The sequence below is a fragment of the Macrosteles quadrilineatus genome, unplaced genomic scaffold (genome assembly GCF_028750875.1).
Source record: "Macrosteles quadrilineatus isolate MER2022 unplaced genomic scaffold, UCM_ALF_1.0 Scaffold_4__1_contigs__length_99947679, whole genome shotgun sequence".
Taxonomy (NCBI): domain Eukaryota; kingdom Metazoa; phylum Arthropoda; class Insecta; order Hemiptera; family Cicadellidae; genus Macrosteles; species Macrosteles quadrilineatus.
Window position 1 is genome coordinate 52,528,912 of NW_026542597.1, and position 26,077 is coordinate 52,554,988.

The following is a 26,077-nucleotide window of genomic DNA, read 5'->3' on the forward strand; positions in this document are numbered from 1 at the left end:
CTAAATTGTACGCTGGGAACCACAGGAAAACCGCCACAAAATAAATTCATATTTTCAGGTCAACAATGAAGGAGTTTAATAATAAACTAGTGTACATTTTGCTCGAATTCGAGCAATTGTAAAGTATTACAGGATTTGCAAACCAATAACAATCATACTAAGCTATCAACATTTCAACAAAAACACACCTACCTTCCCTGTAGCAGCAAACCTAAGTACTCATATTAAAATTAACTTAATGTTATTTAAATAGGACAAAAAATGACAATTTTCAGGGAATATCATTCTAGAATTAAGCCAGGTAAATGGGAATTCGCTTAGTCTAAAGCTTTGCTGCGGATACACAATTTTAATAACAGCAATGATTGAAGAATCTGAATTATTACTTATATCCATGAATTTATCTAATAATTATTTCCTGTAAAATATTATTACAGCAGCTCAAAAATATTGGAACAGACTCGGTCAACAAATGACGTAACTGAAAGAATCCCATGCTAATGGCATTAACATATAGTTTGACAGTTCCATTTAATCAATTTTAAATGTTTACATTCAGGCGAGTGACACATTTTATTTATGTTTATGATCCATACCGTTCCTGTTCTAATAATCATGCAGTATTTAATATGTTTGGACCAGCTGTGTGGAATTGTGAAATCAAAATAAATTTGACAAAACATTAGTTCTGCTTGTTTACATTTTTTTTTAATTTTGTGGGTTTGTTCATTGTTACCATGGATACCATCAATAAATATTTCACTTTTCTGACAACAGCTGGAGTTCCATAACAAATTTTGTTTCCCATGTTAATCTTATGGATAAATACGAAACTTTAAAGGGCCCCAGGGCCCCACTCTCTAATTATTTCCCAAAAAAAAAAGTTTCCTGCACAACTTCACGTTACGCTCTTTCCAATGACACCAAAAACATGTCAATCGGTTCAGTAGTTTCGGAAGAGTAATTGTCACAAAAAACCTGCTTGCGTATTAAATAAGTACTAGTGTACATGTTGCTCGAAATCGAGCAATTGCAAATAAGTACAGGAGTTATTTATAAACAACTTGTTTAAAAACTAAAACAGTCATAATTTACGATGATTTTAAAAGAGACAACTAAAAGATTATTAACTAATGGGAATACTCACAATTTATATAACAGTCCTATTCCAGTTTAAAGGGTTAATTTTTAACAATCAAACTGCTTATGGACGGGAAAAGGTAAGCTTACAATTTAAGTCACCGTAAAAAGGTTGTCAGCTTTTATAAAGTACCGTACCTAAGTTTTTTAGCCAATTTGTAGACAATAAGGTGTAGGCTACTTTAAACTCTACATGACAGAGTTAGGCAAACACTGGCAGAACTCTGAAATGGTGTTATTTATCACAGACTTACTCAAATGCCAAATCCTTAAAATAAAAATTCTATAATTAATAACTTATATCATTAAACACAAACCAACATTTTTTTACATTTTTAATACAACATATAGATAATTTACACATTGACTGTTTACAATTAACATATTCTCTTTTTCTCACTATTAATTTTTGCAACGGGAAATATCTGTTTCATAATCATTGAAATAGATTTATAATAAATAATCTATCATAAAGTTTAAGATTATATAATCCTGCCACATAGTTGTTTTATTTTTTTTTGGATCACCTGTCTGAAATTATTTGTGAAATAGGCATTTGACAGTTCTGGTTGTTTACATTTAAATGTCAAAGCAAATGTAAACATTGTGAATTTTCTCATGCTTCCATGGAGACCAATTATTAATATTGAATTTCTGACAACAGCTGGAGTTGCAAAACAATTTTTGTTTCCCATGTTAATCTTATGGAGAAATACGAAACTTTAAAGGGCCCCAGGGCCTCACCCTCTAATTATTTCCCTAAAAAGAAAGTTTCCTGCACAACTTCAAGTTACGCTCTTTCCAATGACGTCAAAAACATGTCAATCGGTTCAGTAGTTTCGGAGGAGTAATTGTCACAAAAATCCTGCTTGCGTATTAAATAAGTATAGATAAATAGATAATATACATTTTGTAGTTCATGGACAGATATATTAAACTAAACAATCTTGCTTCAAACGGAATTCCCAACTAAGAGACAATCTTCTCTTTTACTTTAAAATGGTGAGCTTTGCTTAAGCTGTGCGCGGACTAATATCCTTTAAAGATGATTTGTGTGAATTTCACTATTATAATCCACGTTGATTAATTGGTCAATTAGTTATCCACGAACCGTGAGAAGCAATTAACAAACTGGATTAACCCTCAGCTTCTTGATTTCACTTTTTATTTAGTAAATTGGATTTCACCGTGAATACTGTTAGTTAATAAATAATATATTGTATTACAGTGAAAACACTTTTGTTGCATACCCACTTTCTTATCAAAATCAAAGTTTTATTGGTCACAGTGTTATTTTATAAATTTGTTAAAATCTGTCCTAAAAACAATGCTTTATATACACATTACAATATTAAAAAAATAGTATAGCTATACTATTTTTTATAAAAAATCTGTTAGTTGCACTAGAAATAAGTTATTAACATAATCGAGTCCCTGAGATAGAGATTGAGTCTTAAGTTGATTTCAGTTTAATTCCCGACCGGACTGCCACTTCGCCAACTGCTTGTAAACGGAGTTTAAACTTTTAATCTTGCAAAATAAATATAATTTGTTTACCAATTACACACAGTTTAAACACAAATTCAATGATGCTTCCACGTAAAAATAAAATTAAAACAGTGATAATCAAATACTTAAACCTGAAAACTTACTTCGCATTCTCTGTTAGTAATTTTTTCACTTTTTATGGGCTATAACATCAGCGGAAAACTTTCGTGAAACGATTAAAACTTGGTTTTTTATTTTATCAACATAAAACAACTTTTAGGAAGGATATCATAATTCGTATGACTATTTTATAAGTTAAGTGTTAGTAAACTGCCACAAATACATTTTAACGCTGTAAAGTAAACAGGGCCGTTTTAAAACAAAAGAATAACAATTTGTTTTACAAATGTTTCGTCAACAACTCCCACACAGGGTTCATTTCTCCTCTGCGGTGTTTAAACTCGTATAATATTTCGCATCAAAACGGGTATTGTTATTTTTTCGTTTGCAATTTCATTGTATCTACAATCTTACACCCAAATTAGGTATAACTTAAATTACAGATAAACCTATATAGATATTTTCAACATAACATTCGATAATAATCGTTTTCAAACAGTCCCTCACCCTACTAAACAACACACCCTTAAATATATTACCAAGTTACTCCACACAAATGGCTTTAGCACCCACATGACCACAATGTGTGAATTTTAATTAACGCTGCATACATGAGCCAAGAGGCTGAAAAGCTCTTAGTTTTGTTTCCAAAGTCAAAACAACAATCGAGACGAGTCATTAAGTGAGATGAGAGCTCGGTTGAGTTGTTGAGCGCGAATCTACTCTGACTGTGACCTAGTTTAGGCTGAGGTAGCGGCTGTGTTGTGTACATTCAATAATTTCACACATTAAACTATGTGTTTGAGTTTGAAACTGTATTTGAGAGTTTTTTTTTATGTAATGTTGGATATCGAATTTAGCATTTCCCAAAATATTGAAAAGAAATTATTTATATATTTTTCCTGACTTTTAAAGGTGATTGATTTTTTTTTTGTTAAATAATACCTAAAATGTTTAAAAATGGGACCCGTAACAGTGGTAGAATCGTGTATTCATTTAATTGAAATACCTTTTCCCATACAACAAGCTCTTTCTTAAAAATTTAACAAACACCACTAACACTTCTAATTTGAAATGGAGGATGAACTTCCCCAGGTGAACTGTATTCTCTTGTAGATTCACAGTTTATAAACACGTGGGCTTAGGTTAGGCGTGCGCGATGAACTGGTAAAGTAACTCCTACACACCTTCTCTACGTGGGAATAATACACACAGAATGTCAACCGGCCACGTCTATCTGAACAACTGTTGTCTTTTGAAATTGTACGCAATGAACTTGTTGTTACTTTTTCATTTACATTATTTGATGTAACTCCAGTTTATTAGCTTCACATAATATTGTAAGTGTAGCATGTAAAACAATGCTTCAAAAATTAATTGCTTAGAAGTATCTTTTATATTTTTCCTTCCACACAACTTGCATAGATTTTTATATAAGGGAAAAAAACAATGTTTTATTTCGGTAAAGTAAATTAAATCTTTTAAATAAATAATTTGAGTAAACTTGAGAAAATAGTCCGTAACTTTTCATTAATATGTGTATATAATTGTTTTTAAATGTATTTATTTAAGTCAGTTGATTTTTTGTGGTTAAAAACTGGGCCCGGCTCTCCTTAATATAAATGGTCTACAGGGTGAATAAAAAGTCAAGACCCCCCCATCTAATATTTTTCCAAGTAAATATACAGAGATATCCTTTTGGGGGTCGTGCAATCTTAGCAGGAAGTTTCATTTTATGATTTTGAAATTTTTGAGTCTCCCCCCAAAAGGGGGGATTTGGGGGGTAACTCAAATATTTTAAATGTAAACCCCCTTCAAGTGACACCTCATTTTGAAGTGTTTACAAAAACTTAAAGAATGGTGAAAATTAGAGGTCGCTATCTCTTCTCTGTCCAAAATGGTATTCCGTCAAAGGTTGTGGAAAATCAATGGTAAAATTGGTTCGTAATTGTAATATTGGCTACCATTTTGGATAGAGAAGAGATAGCGAACTCTGGTTTTCACCATTCTTTAAGTTTTTGTAAACACTTCAAAATGAGGTGTCACTTGATGGGGTTTTACATTAAAAAGTTTTTAGTTGCCCACCCAATCCCCCCTTTTGGGGGGACACTCAAAAATTTTAAACGTAAACCCCCATTTAGTGACACCTCATTTTGAAGTGTTTACAAAAACTTAAAGAATGGTGAAAACCAGAGTTCGCTATCTCTTCTCTATCCAAAATGGTAGCCAATATTACAATTACGAACCAATTTTACCATTGAATTTCCACAACATTCGACGGGCTACCATTTTGGTCAGAGAAGAGATAGCGACCTCTAGTTTTCACCATTCTTTAAGTTTTTGTAAACACTTCAAAATGAGGTGTCACTTGAAGGGGGTTTACTTTTAAAATATTTGAGTAACCCCCCAAATCCCCCCTTTTGGGGGGACACTCAAAAATTTCAAAATCATAAAAAGAAACTTCCTGCTAAGATTGCACGACCCCTAAAAGGATATCTCTGTATATTTACTTGGAAAAATATTAGATGGGGGGGTCTTGACTTTTTATTCACCCTGTATAAATGGTCTATTCTATTTAAATGGACCCAGCTTAACAGCTGGTCTTAGCCAGTAACAAATATAAACAAAGATCTCACTCCGTTCTACACGCACCCTTCACTCTTGGCTTCAAATTTGCAGCATTGTCGGTATATATGTAATGATAATTATATAAGACATTTCAGCCTTGATTAGATATCTCACAATATATTGCTCCTGCATTGTCTCTAGACTAAAGACCAGACAGAGACTATAGACACATCAACGTCGGTCGGTAATCTAGCGCAGGGAGAGATAGAGATAGAGATAGGTGTCATTAGATAGGATGATTGACGGTGGCGCAACGTAACGTACGACCTTCTACGTAGCCTACAACGTAAATGGGCCACCAGAGGCGTATAGTGGCGTAGCCGTCACTGCCAAGTACTCAGGGGCAACGTAGTTACACAAATTATCTGAAGTCACGTTCATCTTATAATGTGATAAGAGTGTTGATTTTTCAAAGTTAGCATTGGGTGACGGGCCTTTTAAATGGTCTTTGTTGGATGGAACCAGCTGTTTCAATTGTTGAATTGTCCGTTAACGAAAAGCTTTCAGTTGATACATTTTCAATATCCATGAACTATGTCATTAACTATAGGCTACATTTTAATAATTTAAATTCATTTGGAATGTATGCTGAATTAATAGAATAGTCGTGTTGTGAATATTTTAGTGTATTAATTACTTGTTTTTCAAATTTTGTAATATTTCTAATATTTTTAGTTTTTAATAACATGTGTGGGTGAGGGTCAGTTCGGAGTAATAGTGGGTAGTTGGGTATACTAAATAAAGACAATATTTTAGGCTTATTCTGTATAAGGTGTTTTAAGATTCCCGAAAATCTCTTATGAACTACATAAGAGGAAACAACACACTAATAAAGTAGTACGAGGTTTAATTTGAAGACTGCAAAGATCAATGTTTAAAAAGTAAAATAGTCTGTAATGTTAAAACTTAAGTTTGTTGAATCCAGGACAGTTTATATATTTAACTGCAACCAACTGAGTCCCATAAAAAAAATGTAAAGTAAATTTTACAGAATGCAATTTCAGTTTTAGAATATGTGCAACAATATTTTTACGATTAGTTCAGGCTAACACATGAAGTAGCGTCTTATCCTTTTAAATTCTACGAAAGTCAAGTTTCGTCGAATCCCTGGACAGATCCGTCCTTAGCAGGTCTCGAGGTTTCGCCAGGTAAGGACGAGGACTGGTTCCAAACGAGATATCTCATTTGGTTTTTAAACAGCTGTTTTTTGTAATTTCTGACATGTGTATGAGTGGTGTACGACGGTTTGATTGATGTAATGTATTAATAACCACTTCTGTGACAGACTTATGTACTTGTCAAGGATTTCAATAAGCCAAATGTGCTTGGTTATTATAATTGCAGAGTAAAGTGGTTTGGTTTTCTAGATTTGTGACTTAAGTTTTGTCTGTACATCTTAAAGTTGTTTTAAAACACGGCTTTTGATGTGGTATTGTTATGAAAATTAATATTTAAATAGTAAACTGCCCTTGTTTCCCATTTTTTACGTAATAGTTTCCACATCTTTAGTCTTATAACGTTTTGAATTCATAGTTTTAATGTGATCATTCTTAATGAATGTCATTCATAATTGTCTTGTCCTTTGATTCGTAATACAGTATCATGTGCGTCTTTCAATTATTCAATGTTTAGCTGTGTATACAGAATGCTTTTAAAAAGTTTAGGAATGAGGTTCATACAGAAAGTCTAAACATTTAATGTTATAAGCTACATTTTCACGGCCTGTTAAATTTCAACAGCATGACTTTTAAGGGGTTTCTTGCCGTATAATGGGGGATATATGCATATACCTAAGAAAACACTATTATTATTAAGTTTTTTAACTAAAGTACCTGATTAGTTTACTCTTAAAACAGTCTTAGTATTGCAGATACCAAATATCCATTCCCAAACTCCACACTGTTCGCCTTTACTACTTCTTTCACCACTCCCTACGTCGTGGACCTATTTACCTCCCTTCCCATTGCATGTTAGGATTGCAGATACATTAATGTAATTTCCACAGACAGTTCCCACACTCTGCACTGTTAGCTTTACTACGTCCTACACCATTTCCTACGTCATGGACCTGATTCCCTACCTACCATAGCACTTTAGGATTGTAGATACCTTAATCTAATCGTTATTAACAGTTCCCACACTCCTGACAGCTCGCCTTGACCACTTCCTTCACCACTTCAGAGTATCTAATGATCTTCAACGAGCAAAGCTCGGTCCCCAGGTACTATCAGGCAATTAACCTTTTATTTGTTTATCTGTGGTTATTGATTAAATTTATTGTAATATTATAAATAACATGATATATTTACTTATTTTGTGTAATGGGGTAAAAACAACACAATAACAAATAATAATAGTACTAACTAAACAAATGTGATCCATATTGTTGAATGGAATACTGTATGCAATGTCATTCCGCCAATCAAAACTGACTCGCAACGGTTTTAGAAACTTCACCGGTCAACAGTTTGAAATCTGTATCAAGTATCTACGAATAGCTCATTCACTGACAGTTATAATTGGGTTCTAATTGAAAGTTCTGGTGTTGGAGTATTTATGGACTAGAACTATTAATAACCACTACGATATGTGTGTGGGTACTTGATCTACGATGTGAAATTAGAATATCTCGAGTAACTAAAACTCTGGTCAACTTTGCGGTGATTAGCTGTGTGTACGTTGTATTACAAGTCAATTGTTCTTGGTAATGGTTTATTCTATTCATCTTAAGGATTATACATTTTTATTTACTCCCTGTTTTATGACTAATGTTTGTTTTGATTAAAGACAATTGCCCGTATATGATTTATGTCAAATTAACTGCTTGTATTAAATTAGTTAAATCTTTTGCTATATTGACAGAAACAAAATTGATTTGTCTTTATGTGGTGAAATGCGATGCTAAAGTTACGCCAAATGGAAACTTACTGATTCAATCGTAAAAATCGTGAATGCAAGCTGTATCTAACCCATTTATGTTAACGTTGCAATCGGGTTACGTGCTGCGCTAACAGATGCTTATCTACGTGTTTGAATTTAATATAGTACCTCCTGTGCTGTCAAATATAAATTGAAATTTTTTAACATTAAATCTAAATCAAAGTATAGACATTAACTATTTGTGTTGTATAGTCAATGGTGTAGATTTAAACTCTTTAAGAGTGAAACTTTTTTTAAGACTTGCAGTTGTGACGTGCACTTTAAAGGATTTAAAAACACAGCAGTGCTTAAGCTGATTATATATGTTAAAACGTGCGTAGAAAACCATTGCTAAATGCAACAGCTGATCCAAGTACTTCAAACCGTTAAATGAGTGCATAATATTATTGTCGAATGCAACAATGTAACAGCTGACTCTATTATTTGAAACAACCAATATTGTATGAATAATTTGTTTTAATGATGCAGAAAGTTAAAACAGTGAATAATAATAGTTTTTGCAGGAAAATCATTGATCAATACAGCAGCTGACATGTGAAAACCTGAATGTTGGAAATGTGTCTGTAAAAAAATCATTTATGCTTAATGCAATTATTATTTACTTTGTTGATCCTAAAATTAGAATACCATATGTTTAGTTTTTTCAGGAAAATCATTACTAAAAGCAACAGTGTACAGACGATCTAACAGTTTAAAACACTGAATTTTTGAAACTAGTTACGAAAAGCATTACTGAATGAAACAACTGATTGAATACCTACCTGGTCATTTTAGAATCTTCCATCAAAAAACTGCAGTGGCCATATTTTGATGATACAAGAAGTAAAGTACACAATTTACTACTTCTATTTTGTAAACCTCAGTCCATGTTCCGCTTGTCCCTTCCCACCGTTCCTCTGTATGGCCTTCGGTCCACTCCGTCGCTCCTGTGTCCATGTTTGTTTATCATTAGATACACGACACGCCACAAGCTGTATTAAAAGCAACTTTATTGTTCTTTATATTGCGCGCTGCTTAGTAGCTACACGCCATTGTGTTTAAGTGGATTTCTAGGTTGAAACGTGCCATGGCCTTAGCGGGAGGTTGGCTAGTTTGTTTGGTTGAATCTTGTTTGAAGATGGCTTCGATATCGGGGTACGTACGAGATTTTTGTAAGTAAAGATAATTTTCATGCGCGTTAACGAAATCTCTTACTTGGTTAATTAAAAATAACTTTGTAGCTATGTGGATCATCTAGTGTTCGCCTAGTAACGAAAAGGTCTTCATTTTGAGGAAAGTCAGTAACTTTTCGATGGTTTGAAAGTGGACCTAGTTGTCCTTTTCACAACTGTTTTTTTCTCTGTCTGTTTTTTTTTTAGTTGTCCTTTTAGTTTGACCTTTGTTCTGGACAGAGAACCGGCTGATCTTTTTCAGGATGGTATAAAAAACTCCATTTAGACCTTTTTCATATTTACAACAGGTTCACGGTCTTACCCTAATTTTCGTTATTGCTTACAATATAAATCATGTACAAGTACAAACTGCACTATACATACTGCTTGTATACATTTTTCCACTATATGCAATAAAATAGGCAAGAACGTTTGTGATACAGAATTCAGCATTAATGATGTGTTTATTATTTTTACATATTAGCATATTGCATGCATTTATAGTCTGGAAGCCACTCTCGAAGGTACATTAATAAAAAAATACTTCAATGCATAATTAAAATAAAATAACTATTCGAAATCCTTTTTAGGAAAGTGTAATTGTATTCCATTTACAAAAAGGAAGTATGTTTATACTAATTTAAAATGTAACTAATAACTGGTCGAATGGAATAATGAGGCAAACATTGTGACTGGCTCATCTCACCACCCACACATAATGATCACAGATCCCTGGAGCAATGTATAACATGTCATGTCAATAGTAATCACCAATAATACCCAGTATACATGGTATCACTAACCAGCACATATAACACAGCTTTTCATCATTGTTTGTAAACTGCTAATTATACAGTACAGCGATAATATCATTGTAATCTGTTAACCATTTTAATATTCAGGTTGTAAAAAGACTTTCCCTATTGTTGGCGATTCGATAGCTCGACGGACTGTAAACAATGACATCGAAGTCGTGGGGCCACATTTTGGCGCCACTACTAAAAATGTATCAATGTTGTTAGATCTTGTACTATACGGTTCAAGCCTTGCTTTGATTAAATTATTTCTATGCACAAGTTTGAGGCATGGGGGCGGTAACGTTTAAGGTTATAGGCTAGCAACTGCTTAAGAAACATATCTTTTTAGTTTAAACATGTAATTTGTGCCTTCGGTCGGTACATCTACAAAACTTTTTAAATAAATGAGCTGAAATTCTAAAAATGTGTGCCTATCTGATAGTGGTTTTCTGTTAGAGATCCCCTTGCATATGTTAGTAGAAACTTCGGATACGGTTCGTGAGTATTTATTGACATTCAAAGCTTGTGATCTTGGCAATTTAGTTTCAGGTTTAAGAAAGCAATCAAATTATGTTATACCTTATATCCAATATAACAAATGCCCAATACCTAACAGTGCAATTAAGGAAAGGCCATAAAAGGAAGAATCTAAATAAAATCTGGCTTTAGATTTTTTTGATTTTTTTTTTAGATATTTGGTAGTACTTTTTACAAACAAACATTTTAAGCATACTTTCCATTAGCGTAAACTTCCGCCCAACTATATTTAAAGCCCTTTTGTGCAATTGTGATTAAAGCGATTAATGAATCGGCACTACAACTACTTTTTACGGGAACAAACTAAACTTCCCCTTCTATTAGTCTCTACTCTACAATCAGCTGTTTGTTTACCCTAATGTCTGTTTCCGTCCTAAACCGATTGACCGGATACGGAAGCAATTTCTGTCTTGTCCAACGGACTTCTCCCGCCACAAGCAATCCAACTTGGCGCCAAATTAATGTCCGTCACTTGCCTATTCAATATCCTTCAGTGCACCGAGTCTGAATGTCTAAACGCGTTAAAGACAAATAACTTTATTTGGAATAAACAAGAAACTTGGCCTCAGGAAGACTTGGATTATACATACTAATTACTAACAGTATATTGTACAATTATAATCAATTCTCCCAAACCAACCGTTCAGCCACCAATCAGAGCAGTGATTATAAAATAAATAAGAGGTCACAGTGCATTTAAAAAAGTCTTATTTGTACTAGAGGAGAGTGTAATTGTTTTGTGTTTCCTGTTACAGAATAAGCAGAGAGCTAGAATGTATGTCTTATCTATATTCAGTGATCGCTCTATAAAACAAGTTAGGTCAATTAGCCCAACAGAGTTTGTTGATTAAACTCCGCCTTTTCAAGTCACAAGTCTTTATTGCCATATGCCCCATTTTAACAGGAATAGGCAATAAATTCACTAAATGCTTGTAAATTACAATTAACAGTAGCCATGTACGACAAGTTCAGAACTAAGGGGAGCGAGCTAAGCGAGCTGGTCTAGTGGTAGAGCTGGGTGCTTCAGAGCCCGAGTTCCCGGGTTCAAATACCGCCAATCACCAATGGATTGTATCCATATGATAATGCCGTAACCCTCTAGTACTATCCTGGAGTAATGTGTAAACAGTTTCGGCCTAGACCCTAGCGTCCTATAACGTGAAAATGGGGCATAACAAAAATGTTCAGAACCAAACACCTAACAGAATGCAAGACTTAATTATTATTTTAATACTTCTTAGAATCTTTTACTGAACACGCAATTTTTTTATTTTGCAAACTTAATCCCGTACACGAATTTTGCTTTGCTATAACCTAATTTCTGAGTAAAAATATATGAGATTAGGAATCTGCAAACCCTTTAAATGTGTGGAATACATTCATGATAATCCACCGAAACATTTTAAGATGTATTTACAATTTTCCAACGAGCCCAGTCGATTGTAATAGTTTTTCTAACAACAAATTTCCTCGTATCTCGCATCTGTTTCTGTAAACACATTGAAACGTTTGTATGACAGAGGCTGGACTCAGTCAATTGTCGGTGTATTGATGTGGATGTAACCTTTGCTGTAAACCCCATTAGGACACAATATTACACCGAGGTAATCTGCGCAACACACTCTCCGACATAACAATACAACACAATACAGTGCAGTTGACTGCTGGGTACATTGTATTGTTTATTGTTTTCATTTTATCCAGTTTATTGTATTGTATTGCTTTGTTACCTTTTCTTAATAGAAAAACGTTTTGCTAAATAAAACTTTAACGGTTGCGTTGTGATATTAGTTTCTTGAATACGGTCTAGATATCTTATAATGTTGTTATACAATAGTGTTTTCATGTAATAGACTTTCAGCTAAATAATTTCGTAATAATTATTGCTAATGTTTTATTAAATATCTGGACGGATTTCTAAATTACTAAAATCTTTTGGAATTTCCTATGGAACTGACCGGTTCATATACAGTATTATCATAGTGATTTTTATTACATTTACTGTACACAAGAAATGGATAGATGGAGAAAATGTATGAAGAGTCTTTCCCGTGTGCTAGAAAGTTAATATAAATACAATTATTGGTTTTGTTTCCAGTTTTTACAAAACTGTTTCCTTTTCCAAATTTAGTATTTCTTCTAGTTCAATATGTTTATTATAGAAATACAATAAATTAAATATTATGTTAATGAAAATTATCAGTAAAAGTTAGGGTACAAAGCTACGGTTTATGTTGCATATACATACAAGTTGGACATACATAATTAACAATCTCATCTATTAACCAATTGCATTTTTTAATTTCGTGATAAAACGGTTTCGGTAAACACTTCGGAAGTCATGCAGTTTTTCAAAATTACAAAATACAAAGGATAAAAATGTTGATTTTACACCCAAAAAAAGTTTAGTTCTCGTAAACCGTACTCAACCAAACATTCCTGCAAAGAGAGTTTTGTATTTTCTCTTTCAAACAGCATTTGACTTCAGATATGAAAATAATAATATTTCAAAGGTTATAAAACGTGGAACCTTTTAGGAGATCTGGGTCAATGTTGATCTCAACTCCTCTCAATCTTCTCTTTCTACCTGTTGAGTCTTCGACTTTATGATCTCTTGTTTACTGTGGCGGAAAAAGACAAATCATCCATACTTTGTCACTTCTAGAATTCTGCAAACTGTTGTACTATAAGATTTAAATAGGAATTAGCAGTTAAGTAATATGGTGTTATACTTTGTATTGACATATAAACAAATTGAAGTCTTGGACCTGCATTAAAAAAACTTGTGATTTTTCGTCACGTGATCAGAAGTAAACCACACAAATATGAAAATTGTTTTTTTCCATGCAGATTAATTAATAAATATTTACTTCCCGAAACCCCATCTGGAATTGAAACCCCTAGGAGTAGATCCCCTAGGTCCCCTTATTGAAACGGGAAAAGACATCAATTCGTAGATTATCTTTGTGTAAAGTTTCAGCTGACTGGGTAGCTTTTTTCATGATATGGAGAGACCACAATTTTTATGGACAACATTTTTGCTTTGACCCCATGTAATGAAAACCTTAACATTATGAGTTTTATATATACGATATACGATATATACGATATATACGATATATACGATATATACGATATATATTATATACGATATCTTTATCTGGTATGTGGACTTTGTTTTTAAAGATGGGTTTATTTTGTTAATTAAGATTTAGCATTATGAATCATAAATTTGATTTAGTCTTTTCAGAGTATGTAATAATGATATGTTTTAGCTACAGTCTCAACTAAAATGTTAATTATCGTCAATTTTAATTTTAATTTGTGATCGTACTTTTCGTACAAAAATACAAACAACATGTAGAATTAAAAATAGAATAGAAAATTACACTTGTGTATTTCATACGTTAAGACGTCAAAATTTGAGTTCAGGCCCTTTGAAACTATTTTATTTGCAAGCAACATTTTACACCAGGGAGGTGAAAATATTTGCATTAAGCGGTTAAAAGTGGCCCAACCACAACAATGAAGTAAACATTGTGGCGGCCAGTCGTAAACAACCCTAATAAATTAAAATTCTGTAAACTCGTTGGGAATGTTCCTTTAAAACAGAGAACTGCTTTATTTCTGGAGTCCCAGAACGGGTCTGCAATTAGAGGACTTCGGCGAAAATTCAATGGATCAAACGGAGTTTGTTGTACATGTTCAGGGAATCGATGTGATTTGATTGATACTTTAACAAGTCAAACTGGAATTTCTTTGGTAAACAATTAGCGGAATGGATTAGATTGCATAAGCGTGTTTATTCAAAATATAGAGCTAGGATGATTATTTCATGTTGTCATTTGACATCAAAACATTTAGATAGCAAGTCAAAATGATACATGGAATACAATTTAATTTACTGGATAGAGCGATACGAGCAATGAACTATTTGAAAGAGTGACGCACAAACTTGGGCACAAGTTTTAAGCCAAAAATAATTGTGGGTTGATTTTAAAAGTACAATGGAGGGAGATGATATATGTAGTAAGGTATTTTCATGTGAATATAACCGGCAACTTTTTATACATTTTTATCGCGGTCTATTTTGTTTTTAACTGAAAAATCCTAAGCCATTGCTCATTAAAAATGCCTAATTAAAAAGTTGTCAATTAAAACAAATCATGCCCATAAAAGGAATTATTATTTTCCCATTACGTATCTATCTAAAGCGAAAATAGTTTTTGTGCAGTCACGCGTGTATGGATAGATCGAAAGTGACTTCTTGATTAGATTTAAATCTCCACGACCAGTTTTCAAATTACAGGCTTGTAGGCTGTCAGCTAATGGGTGATATTTTGTTAAAGTAGTCCATTAGTTTCAAATAAGGAATGTGTTAGTGTAGCGGTTACAGTTCTCGACTTTTATCAGCGAATTCGACGTCCTAATTTAGTCAATCACTGTTGTTTTTCCTTAAAAGTAATGCCCCCTTGATATTTAAAAGAACAGCAAAAATTCTTAAATAACATTTTCTCTGTGATATTTTGTTTAGGAACACTTCTAATTCTAAAAATACTGAGTATCTTTTGAGACAACAAAAAATATAAAGCTGCGTTTATATAGAATCCAAACAAATTAGTATTTTCAATTTTAAGAATTATTATTAGTCATTATAAGAAAACCAAAGTTAAACTAGATATGTATGTAGTTCAATTGATCGGAAAATGCAAACACAAAGCTAACATATTTAACTATCCAATGTGTTTAATATGTGTAAATACGTCATATTCAACAAACAGTCTTTTAAGATAGAGGTTTTTTTTACTAATATTGGCTGCTGAATATGATGCATTGAGAGATGCTTTAAATCTAATATTACTGGATATATATAAACCAAACCGTGTTCTATGTTATCGAATGTATTAATCTTCTGTTTCGAATTCCTTCTGTCTACATGGACTAAATGAGGAATTTGTTAAATAGCTACCCAAAAATAAAAACCAACATATATTTATTAAAATGCTCGGATAAACATAATGCCAAGACTATGTTGGAGTGGGTTTGAAATATTATTCCAATGTTCAGTTTAAGAAAACGTTTTAAATAAACTGGTATAAAAAATACGTGTGTGAATGTTTTTATAAAATTGACACAAACAATATATTAGAGCGTTTGGGTAGACAAAATTTAGCTTCTTTTAATTAATATGCAAGACAAGCAGTTCTATTGAGAAACCCCAAAAGCACAGAAAACATAATATTTTTACACATTTAGCAAAACAAATTAAGATTACGCTTCCGTGTAAAACGTATGATACAACTACAGCAATTCCTTGCATTCTGCTTTTCCATTCCTTGATACACGATCTTGTCCTGGTGGTATCTGAGGTATCCAGTGGACTAGGTCGCGACTCTCATCTATAAATCATCACCACAGCAGGAGCTGTCGTCAGGTCCTCCCCAGCCTTATATGGTGACATCCGTACATATACAGATGGTCGAGGACTACTGCGAGTATTATATTGGTGTGGTTTAAGCTCATAACTGAGACTGGTTTAATATATTTTTAAATAAAAATTTATGGTCATTTCGAAATTTTATCAAATGTTTACTTTCTCATACCATAGTTTATGGAGAAAGTAATGTTTTCGTCAAAATTATGGTCCTTAAAATGTTTTTTTTTCATTTTTCTAGAAATTTTTTATTTTTAATGGGGATTTTTCCATAAAACCCCATAATATATTGGAAAATCGGATTATCTCAAAAATGGCCCGAACGGTTTTCTTAAAAATTTAGTATGTTATGGTCCTTTAAATTATGAACAAAAATGTACACATCATTTCCGTAAAAATTACGGTTCAAAAGTTATTGTATATTATGTTATATTCCCATAAAAAACATAAAATAACAAAAAAATCAGATTTTTGAAGAAAAGCTGGTTTTGATCATAAATAATATGTTATGGTCCTTATAACTCTAAAAAATAGTACAACACATTGCTGTAACAATTTAGGTTCAAAAGTTATTGCAACTTTTGTGATTTTTTACTATAAAATATCATATTTCCTCTCACCACCCATGAAGGTTGTCGACAAGCTTATGGGAAAAAGTATGTGTCAGAATGCTGATAACGTTTATTTAAATTCGTAAAGTCCAAATATTAGTGTTATTATTTTAGCTTCGTTCATAATGTTTTTACCGGCAATTGAACTTTTAAATGTAGGTATAATTTAGAACTAAAACCAACGAAATGAGTGCGAGTGGTTGGCGTTGATTAGCTCAGCACAAACGGAAACACGAGTCAAAGCGACTGTATCACCAATCATCACACGCGCCGGACACAACGGCCGGAAGCGGAACTAATCTTCTGGTTGTCTGCGGGCAATGCAACTTTGGCTGGAAATATTACACTGTCTTTTCAATTTATCTGAATCTTTGACGGGGTTTTAAATACTCTACATCGTACAAATTTGAAAATTCTATGGTATCAATCAATTATTTACGGAAAAAGTTTGAGCTATCCAAGGTTTGTTTATTGTTGGAATAACATTTTAAAAAGATAATTTATTTTATCAAACCTTTACCATCCTTGCTATAAAATTGAAATTATTCTATTGTTGCTTTCCACAAATATATTGAAGTAAGTATATTGGATCTTGCTGGACTCGGAATTGGCTATAGTAAACTGTGATTGAAATGTACATAATTTTTTTCCCAGCACGTCACCACTAGTATGAACAAATGCCTACTGGTCCATGAGGTGCAGCTAATTTGGATGTTCTAAATAGTTTTTATGGCTTTAAATCACGAATTAGAATAAGAATCCCGTTTATATATGGCAATTATTTACTAAGTGACATTTCCACGACCCTGTGGAACTGAACACATCTAAAGCTGTCAGTGCAAATCATAGATGTGATAAGTCTTTTAGGTACATTTATACGTTTTTTGAGTTCCTCTACGAAAATGCTCACAAATCATCTTATGTTTTTAGATCGACATTTTTAGTTTATCATAGTTAGTGACATTTTCTATGTCTCAATTATTTACTTCAATTTTTAACTAACACCACTGTAGGTAACAATAAAGTTAGTAAAATTACCGTGAAGTAGGTCAGAGCCATGTAACAAAACTCCCATTGTCTCATGCCTAGAGCACAGACTTGTGACTCGCAAAGTACAATGATATAATCGGATCGCCACGAGGTAGAAATAAGATTACGAATTGAAATGAATCATTGAACGTGAAACTTAATCCTGAATAGTGATCTGATTTTTAATCCACCTTACAAAATCTTTCAATTCTATAAATGCAGAATCTGATTATATCTAATTTTACGTCACCAAATTAAAAACCGTCCTAAATTTTAAACTGTAAAAATGACTGTTTGTAATTTAACGAGGTAAAGTATTTTTTTAAGAGTAGGCTAGGTTTTTTATATAATTTGAAATGAAATAATTAGTAGGAAGTAAACGAATAAATATTTAATGATTTTACAACGATACATTTTGTTATGATCTAATAGCCTTGCGTGTGTTTGGAATAACCGGTTTAGGGAATATTATAAAATGTGATGTAAATACATGTTACATTTCCATTCAAACCTATACCAAACTAAACCTTAACTAAAAGACTATATGGCAAGTATTCACTGCTTGTTTACATAGGAGGCAATTAAACGTAAAATATAGTATATCAAAGGAAATGGACTGATATGGAACTCACAATTACTATGCAATTGCTAATTCAGACAACTGACTACATTCAATAGCTCTAAGCCCTCTTCAAATCTCTTTGACAGCTTATTTAAACACAACTACAATTAATTATAGTGGCCAACTTTCAACTAGAAGTGTGATACTAGTGGTTTGTTCATTGTAGCGGTCGGTTTGACTAGAACACTATTAGCCATGCATAAATCATTCAATTGTTTTGAAACTAGGCTCTCAAATCTCCAATTATATCATGTGGTGTTCGATTGGGAATATATCGACGATTCTTTTACATTCTGGTTATTGTTATATGTATTCGGGAAATCATACATAAATTACCATGTTGTCGGATTACTATAACTAGCTGTTAAACCCGTTATTTGCAACGGGAAGAGGACGCAAAATGTAATGAATTTATAATATTAATATTTCGCATATTAATACATTAGACAAACATGTTTATTTATATCAAGATAATGATAATAAGGTATGTTGAATACTTTAATTTCACCCTAAACTGTAAATAAAACATGTAGTTGGAATTTCTTCCGTGTGTTTTGATCGTCTGTTTATACTTCGTTGTTATTTCGTCACCAACATAACAACCCATAAGGCCCATGTTATTTTTTAATTTTAAATTTATTGTTTGTGCTTATTTTGAGTCTATTTTAATTTATAAAGGGATACTGCACATCTACAGGAAATTATCTTTTTAACAGTATGCGTAGGTTTTCCCTGCGATGCACACGAACCGATTAAAGGTTTGCCTATAAACATGCTTGCCTATAATTATATAGGAAATCACGGAGTGAATATAATGTTAGCCTTGTAATCAGGTGGTTGCAATTGGATCATGAAGAAGAAGAAGAAAGTCAGTACCTTTTTAAAATTTTGAAGCTGGAATTCTAAAACCAAATCCCATCTATACTTCCAAGCATCTCTTAGATAATTTGCCAGGGAACGCCAATCCTTACCATCAGTAATTAATGGCTATTAAATATTGAAGGCAAGAAGAAGTATTTCCCCATTTTTAACGATAATAAAACATTTGACGTTTTTATGATTCAATGTGGTAAGAATAAAATTACATGTATGAAGAAATATTTTGAATAACATGTCTTATAATTCCCTGGCACGACATCCAAACGTTGAAAAGTCAGTTATACAAAAAGCACGCAACGTCAGAAATCTATTTTGCCTTGTAGTAGTATAATTTTGTCTTTGTTGTGCGATAAAGTTCAAAATTAGATAGAAATAAGCCCAGACTACATCATGCAATTACTATTGTTCTACCTACGCTTGCTGTAGTGTTGGTCAGTGAATGCATACACTGTGTATCTTCTTCATAAGGGCAATAATTTTAAATACAATCCAAACAGAATAAACTACTGACTCAAAATTTTGAATTTCAGTCAAAAAACTTTAGAATCAGTCTTATACTGTAATTGTTCACTTGCGTATCTGCATTCATTTGTACACCTGGACAAAAGGTATAGTTGTTGTTCTAGTGAATTATTTCGTCTTTCATTATTTTGCATAACTGTGCGGAGTTAATCGAAATATTATCTTGAATTAGTTCTGCCACAGAAAGATAGGAGTAATCGTACAGGATTTCGTTTCAACAAGCTTTTCTCTGTTATAATGATAAAGTTATTAAGTCGTATTTTGATAATTTTGTTTATTCCCACTAACCGAATATACCGTTCTAAATATAGTCATGGCCAACTACAATGTTCTCTCACCGACTAACCAAACTAAATGTCAGCTCTATTTTGTCACAACCCATTGTTAGGGCCTCATCCAACTCAATATCAATGGAAATACCTGTTTTGTCTCTCCATGTTTGTTATCCTTTGTAAAGCGCGACCGTTTAAATTTGGATCGGTTTTGTCTAGCAAATGATTACTGCAACGTTTTATTACTGGTTAAATTTAAATTTTTCCCTAAAGTTAATTTTTTTTACAGCCTAAACTATTTTCGATGTCCTATTGTGTCAATGATTATATTTTATTATATGTGTATCAACGCTGGTGACAATTTATTATATATTTAAGATAAAATATTCCCCAAATCAATAATTAGTTTGTAAAGTACCTTGTCCATAATCAAAACGACGCCCTTTTTGTATATATAGACCAATAAAGTGGTAAATGACAATTGCATCAAATCCGTCTCAGCACCGAACCTGTAACCTTCGTCCAAGAACCAACACAAACTATGTAACAAAGTATTGTATGAAACGTATGTTGACGACAGTCGTCATTGTAAAGGTTGTTGTTGATATAAAATCAAAGGGATTTCTAAAATAAAGATTGGTTTAAACAAAATAACGTTTAAATATTTTGTTGTTTGTAGCAATATTTTTATTTCTAACAATTTTTTTATTACTAACTGATGAATATATAGAATAAGCACAGTTATTGTAATGATATGAAATTCAGCTCATTTAATGTATTTCTAGCATTAAAGAAGTAAGCAAATGACATAGGTATCATCACTTAGAGTAGTTCATATATTCAACAAATAAAGCACATATCTCATATCATGCCTTAAACTATTGTTCTCTAACTACTTTTGTCTGTTCGCAGGAGGAGATTGGTGAAGTGTTCGACCGGTGGAAGTCTCCCGCCATAACCTCGGGTGTACCGCCACTTCCTCCTCCTCGCAAGAAACCTCCACCTCCGCCTCAGAACGGGCGGCGCCCCTACCAGCATCTCTACCGCACCAACTCGCTGCCCAGCCCGAAGAAGAAGAACGGCGACTTGGACAAAACGTTGAACGCATGGTCCGAGGGCCTTCTAGCAGAGTTCAACACAATCATCGCCAATGAACTTACAACATTGTTGGCGGAACACGATATAGAAAACGAAGATGACATATTCCTGTCTGATGACGAGTCGATGATTCGAAGTCGTTCTGCGATGCCGAGGTCAAAGAGTTTGGGGACTCCGCCCCCTTCGCCGGCGACGTCACCGTCTACGTCGGACACAAGCTCGGGGAGCTCTGGGTCTTCGGGGAGGCTACATCGACCTCTATGGCGGCGACCTCCTAGGTCTCAGATGCCGAGGGACAAGGCCGCTCCCGTGCTACTCAGGGTGACTCCCATAGATACTGAGGGGACTACGCCCACGTCGTGTGAGGAGACGAGCGAGCAGGACTCCCTGGCGGTGGACGAGGGAGTGGCGTGTTGTGACAGTGAGGAGTCTAGCAGCATTCAGGTGAGTGAAGTATAGTTTGTAACCACCGTACTAGGAAATGTATACAATTAACAAATAACATCTTATCACAATTGTACATTCCAAAAGTCTAACTAGTGTTTTCCTTCCATACATACAACACCCAAACACACACACGCGACACATACACACCGCACACACATGAACATACACTTTAAAATAATTTATTTACATAAAAGAAAACAATTTGTATATAATGTATTTAGTAGTTAATTAATTTCATAAAAATGTAATCTTTTGACTTATGCAATGTATGGTTAATCTGATTGAATAAAGGACTTTGACTTTGACTTTATGAATGGTAAGTATCATTTTAGGTATTATTGATGATATTTTTCATCACGATTTGAAAGAATCTCAAACTTTATCACATGCTTGGGTTATAAAGTACCTAAAACATACTTACAAACTCAGCCAAAGCCAATAAATTGCAATAGAACACCTACATTAATATCTGTACAGTAGTGTGTTCCATACAGAAAACAATGAAAGAAAATACCTAATAGTTAGTATGTAGAGTAAACAACCATGCTAAACAACGAACCGACATTGTGACTATTATTACAGAGAAGCCTGCTGTAAAATCTCAGGTTTCCTTAACAAACTTTATATCAAGCGACTCCGAGCGAGATTTTGCAGCTTGGTTGCGATCTTACCTACAGATTGTATCTTCAAGACAGCTTGTGGTTAAATTGAATCTGTGTTATCTTCCTTTATTGAATCTTCCAGATCGGACGGGCTAAGTTCCGTAACACCACCTTCTATGCTATATCCTAACCTGATTTACCATTGATCGTTTTGTGTTTTGTCCCTTATACTTGTAGGAAAGATGTATATTTTTATCACAACTTATGACTTTAAGTGGTTGTATATTTTCAATAGTAAATTTAAGCCCATTTATCTGTACTTTAATCATAGCCAACAGGTCTCTTAGAATCTCTTCAACTGTCTCGTATGTTTGTAGCCTCCAGAGCCCCAGCATCCCCACGACGTGTACAAACTTATATGTACACACAGACCTCCCCCGCAGTGTCGCGGTGCTCTAGCCTCACCTGGCTGTCTGACTGCTCCTCGTCCCTGCCTCGCCACTCTCCAGAGTCAGAGACTACATGTACCTACTCACCTTGTGTCTTGTATGTTTGTAGCCTCCAGAGCCCCAGCATCCACACGACGTGTACACACAGACCTCCCCCGCAGTGTCGCGGTGCTCTAGCCTCACCTGGCTGTCTGACTGCTCCTCGTCCCTACCTCGCCACTCTCCAGAGTCTGAGACCGACGACAGGTCCACCAGCTCTGCTGATTCCTCCACAGCCAGGGACGAGCCTGAGAGTGGGATAGGCACCGCCTCTCCTCCTCATCCCAGACACACCAAACGTGAGTTTTTCCCACAATAATAGTGTTAAGCTCTATTAAAGAGTACAGTATGAGTGTGGATGGCGTAGAAGCTGGAATACTGTTATAAAATTTAATAAGAGTTGCTGACTTCTTCCTTACGTATTGATATTCATCAAACCAATTGACAGGCCAAATTCGAAACAAAAGACATCAGAGACTCTAAATTAACCTAAATCTTCAAATCTTTGATCGTCAAAAATAGATTTTTTTAAATAGAAGTTATATATATCTTTTTGTGAACTATAATGATAAAAAGTTTAATCTTGGCCATATTATAGATAAAACATACTAGTCGATCTATGACCATACTCCCTAAACATAAGTTATGTGCTCCACATTGTTTTCTTAAAATCGAACACTAAACCTAGGTTGGCAGGGTAGGCAGGCTCCAATGCAAACCTATTGAGTGGTATTTGATGTCTTGGTCAAATATTCAAGTTTTATGGTAATTGTAATGTTTTATGTTTAAAATAGTAATGTTTTTAACGGTAATCTAGGCGTTTGGTGCGAATGCAATTTAATGAGTTAAATAGCTACATTATTATCTTTTGGAATAACATTTAACGTATTTGTGTACTTTTAAAATCTATTATGTCTTGAGAAAATATTGGATTTTTAACAACGTCAAATAAGAGCCAAACGCAGGAGGTACCTGTTTGAGAGTGAATATCCGAAACAAGGAAAATTTAAGAAGGGAAAGTTTGCAACTGCGCTTTAGTATATTTTTTGTTGAAGGGAGAACACATTTTTGAAAGCAGACGGGCCAGCATAGGTCGATACAATGGAGTGAAATGGGCGCTTATCCGTAAATATTACCACCCTCCTTTCCCGCCAAATTCCCCGTTATCACTTCCCTTCCCGCTGAATCAGTAAATAGTAAACTGCACCTCCATACAACGCACAATCTGCCAATCTACAAAAACGGCTACAGTCTCAAATATTATATTGTCTGTGCTCAAATTATTGCATATAACTTGCTAATGCATGATTAAATACATTGAAGAAGAGAGTTTAGATTTAGATTTTATTTTTACTTGTCTAATAATAACAATCTTTTAGAAGAAGAAACAAACGTTGAATGGTGATTGACTTTGACACACTTACACTGAAATCGTTTTCAAATGACATAAAATCAAATGGTGGCCCTATTAACACTGGGTATTAGTTAAGAAAATTTATGGGAAATAGTTTTATTACCTCCATAGCTCTCTATTTCATAGATAATTTGACAAGAAATATCACAAATAGGTCTTACAAAATACAGTTATTTATAATTCCATTTAAACACGAATGACACGAGTGAAATCCGTCATCACATATTGAAGAACTTAACCGAAGATAGCACTCCTACAAACATTAGTTATATGATTTCCAATTATTTTGAGAAATTGAGGACAATCTTGTATAGGCTTAATCAAGGTCTGAGTGGAACAAAAGTGTGTGCAAATAAAAAAGGACAAACCATTAAATGACCAAATAAACGTTAATCATAATTGTATATTTTGAAACTTCTACCTCGGAGTTTTTGGTCAGTAAAGTTGAGACACTATGCAATAATAAATTCCTTGTCTTACTTATTAGGTTTAAGGGACATGGAAATCGGTCACTAATTTGTATTTATCAGTATTTGGTGTAAGGTGTGATACAATTTTAGTGAAAATATATCTTATAACTCTTATTAGATCTTTATCACCATCGAAGTCCACAAGTAGAAGTACAACATTATCAGGTGTTTGTGAATGTCAGACATTGTTTTCCACAGAACTTATAATGAACGATGTGTTGGGATTATTACTACAGTTTATATTCAACTAATATATCATGGAGTAAGAGAGAATAGCTCAGACTTGAGTACTGAAAGATCGGAGCTTTTCATTAGCTCACCCTCCATAAGATTGAATCAAAACGTGACTCTCCTTCATTACAGTGGAATAGAGAAGTCTCTGAGAATGTATTTGTTATCTAATATTACCCGTGCGTCAAATATACATTGTATACCAACATTTCATAATATTTTTATTGAACCTATTACAGAATCACGCAAAAAACAAAATACCCATGACCAGTATTTATAAAAGAATTATTATTTTAAAACTATCCAAATGGGGTTTACTGTATCTTATTTAATTAGTAGCATATTTTTACAAGTGTTTCATTAGTGTCCTACAGAACTGGAAGTGAAGAACTTAAAATATTATTTTAATTACTAGTTATTGTTTCAAAAAATCATGAAGGTAGATGTATTTCTCCCATTATTAGAAAATTTACCTTATAAAAAACATTATGATGTTCCAAGTCCTTTGTGAATATTGGAATATTCAAACTTTGCATTAAACACAGACAGTGGGTTTTGTTCAACGGATTAACATGAATAGTTTAGTTTCAAAACGGCATTGTTGTCTGTTAAATCAGGAATATAATTCACTATTGTGCCGCAACAGAGAGGGAGGATTATAGCCTTTTCCGATAAACGCAATATTTCAAACTTCGTATCAGCAAAATAAACAATACAATGTATTTTGTATTCTCAGTGAAACACATTCACAAGCAGGAATGTATTTTCGTGGAAGAGTTTTGACGTAATCTTGAAATGCTTGATATGTAGTAACTTTTACAAATCAAATCCACACACCTGAGTAAACGTTGGTAGAATTTGCCCTAGAATAATCAAACGTTCGGATAGTTTTCTCTTTAGAAAATGTTCTCTTTAGATTTTTCTCATTAGAACCTTCTAATGAGTTTCTTATACATATAATTTTATTCTTACCACATTGAATCATCAAAACGTCATATATGTTATTATAGTTAAAAATAAAGAAATACTTCTTCTTGTCTTCAATATTTAATAACAATTTACTGCTAATTTAGGTACTGGAATATGAATAATAAGCTGACCGTTGCATTTAATCCAAGCACAATTAGATTATGCTCTTACGCCGCCGCAAAACCAGA

The 26,077-nt window shown here is 33.5% G+C and overlaps 1 protein-coding gene across 3 annotated transcripts in view; it reads left to right on the forward strand.

Annotated features, from left to right (window-relative positions):
* LOC128991595 (rho GTPase-activating protein 7) overlaps positions 1–26,077 on the forward strand; it is a 298,481-nt gene that overhangs the window by 90,933 nt on the left and 181,471 nt on the right. For all 3 annotated transcript variants that reach the window (XM_054414614.1, XM_054414615.1, XM_054414616.1), the window contains exons 4-5: positions 21,083–21,712; positions 22,876–23,104. In XM_054414614.1, coding sequence (XP_054270589.1) covers positions 21,083–21,712; positions 22,876–23,104 — 859 coding nt within the window. The remainder of the gene's footprint in view (positions 1–21,082; positions 21,713–22,875; positions 23,105–26,077) is intronic.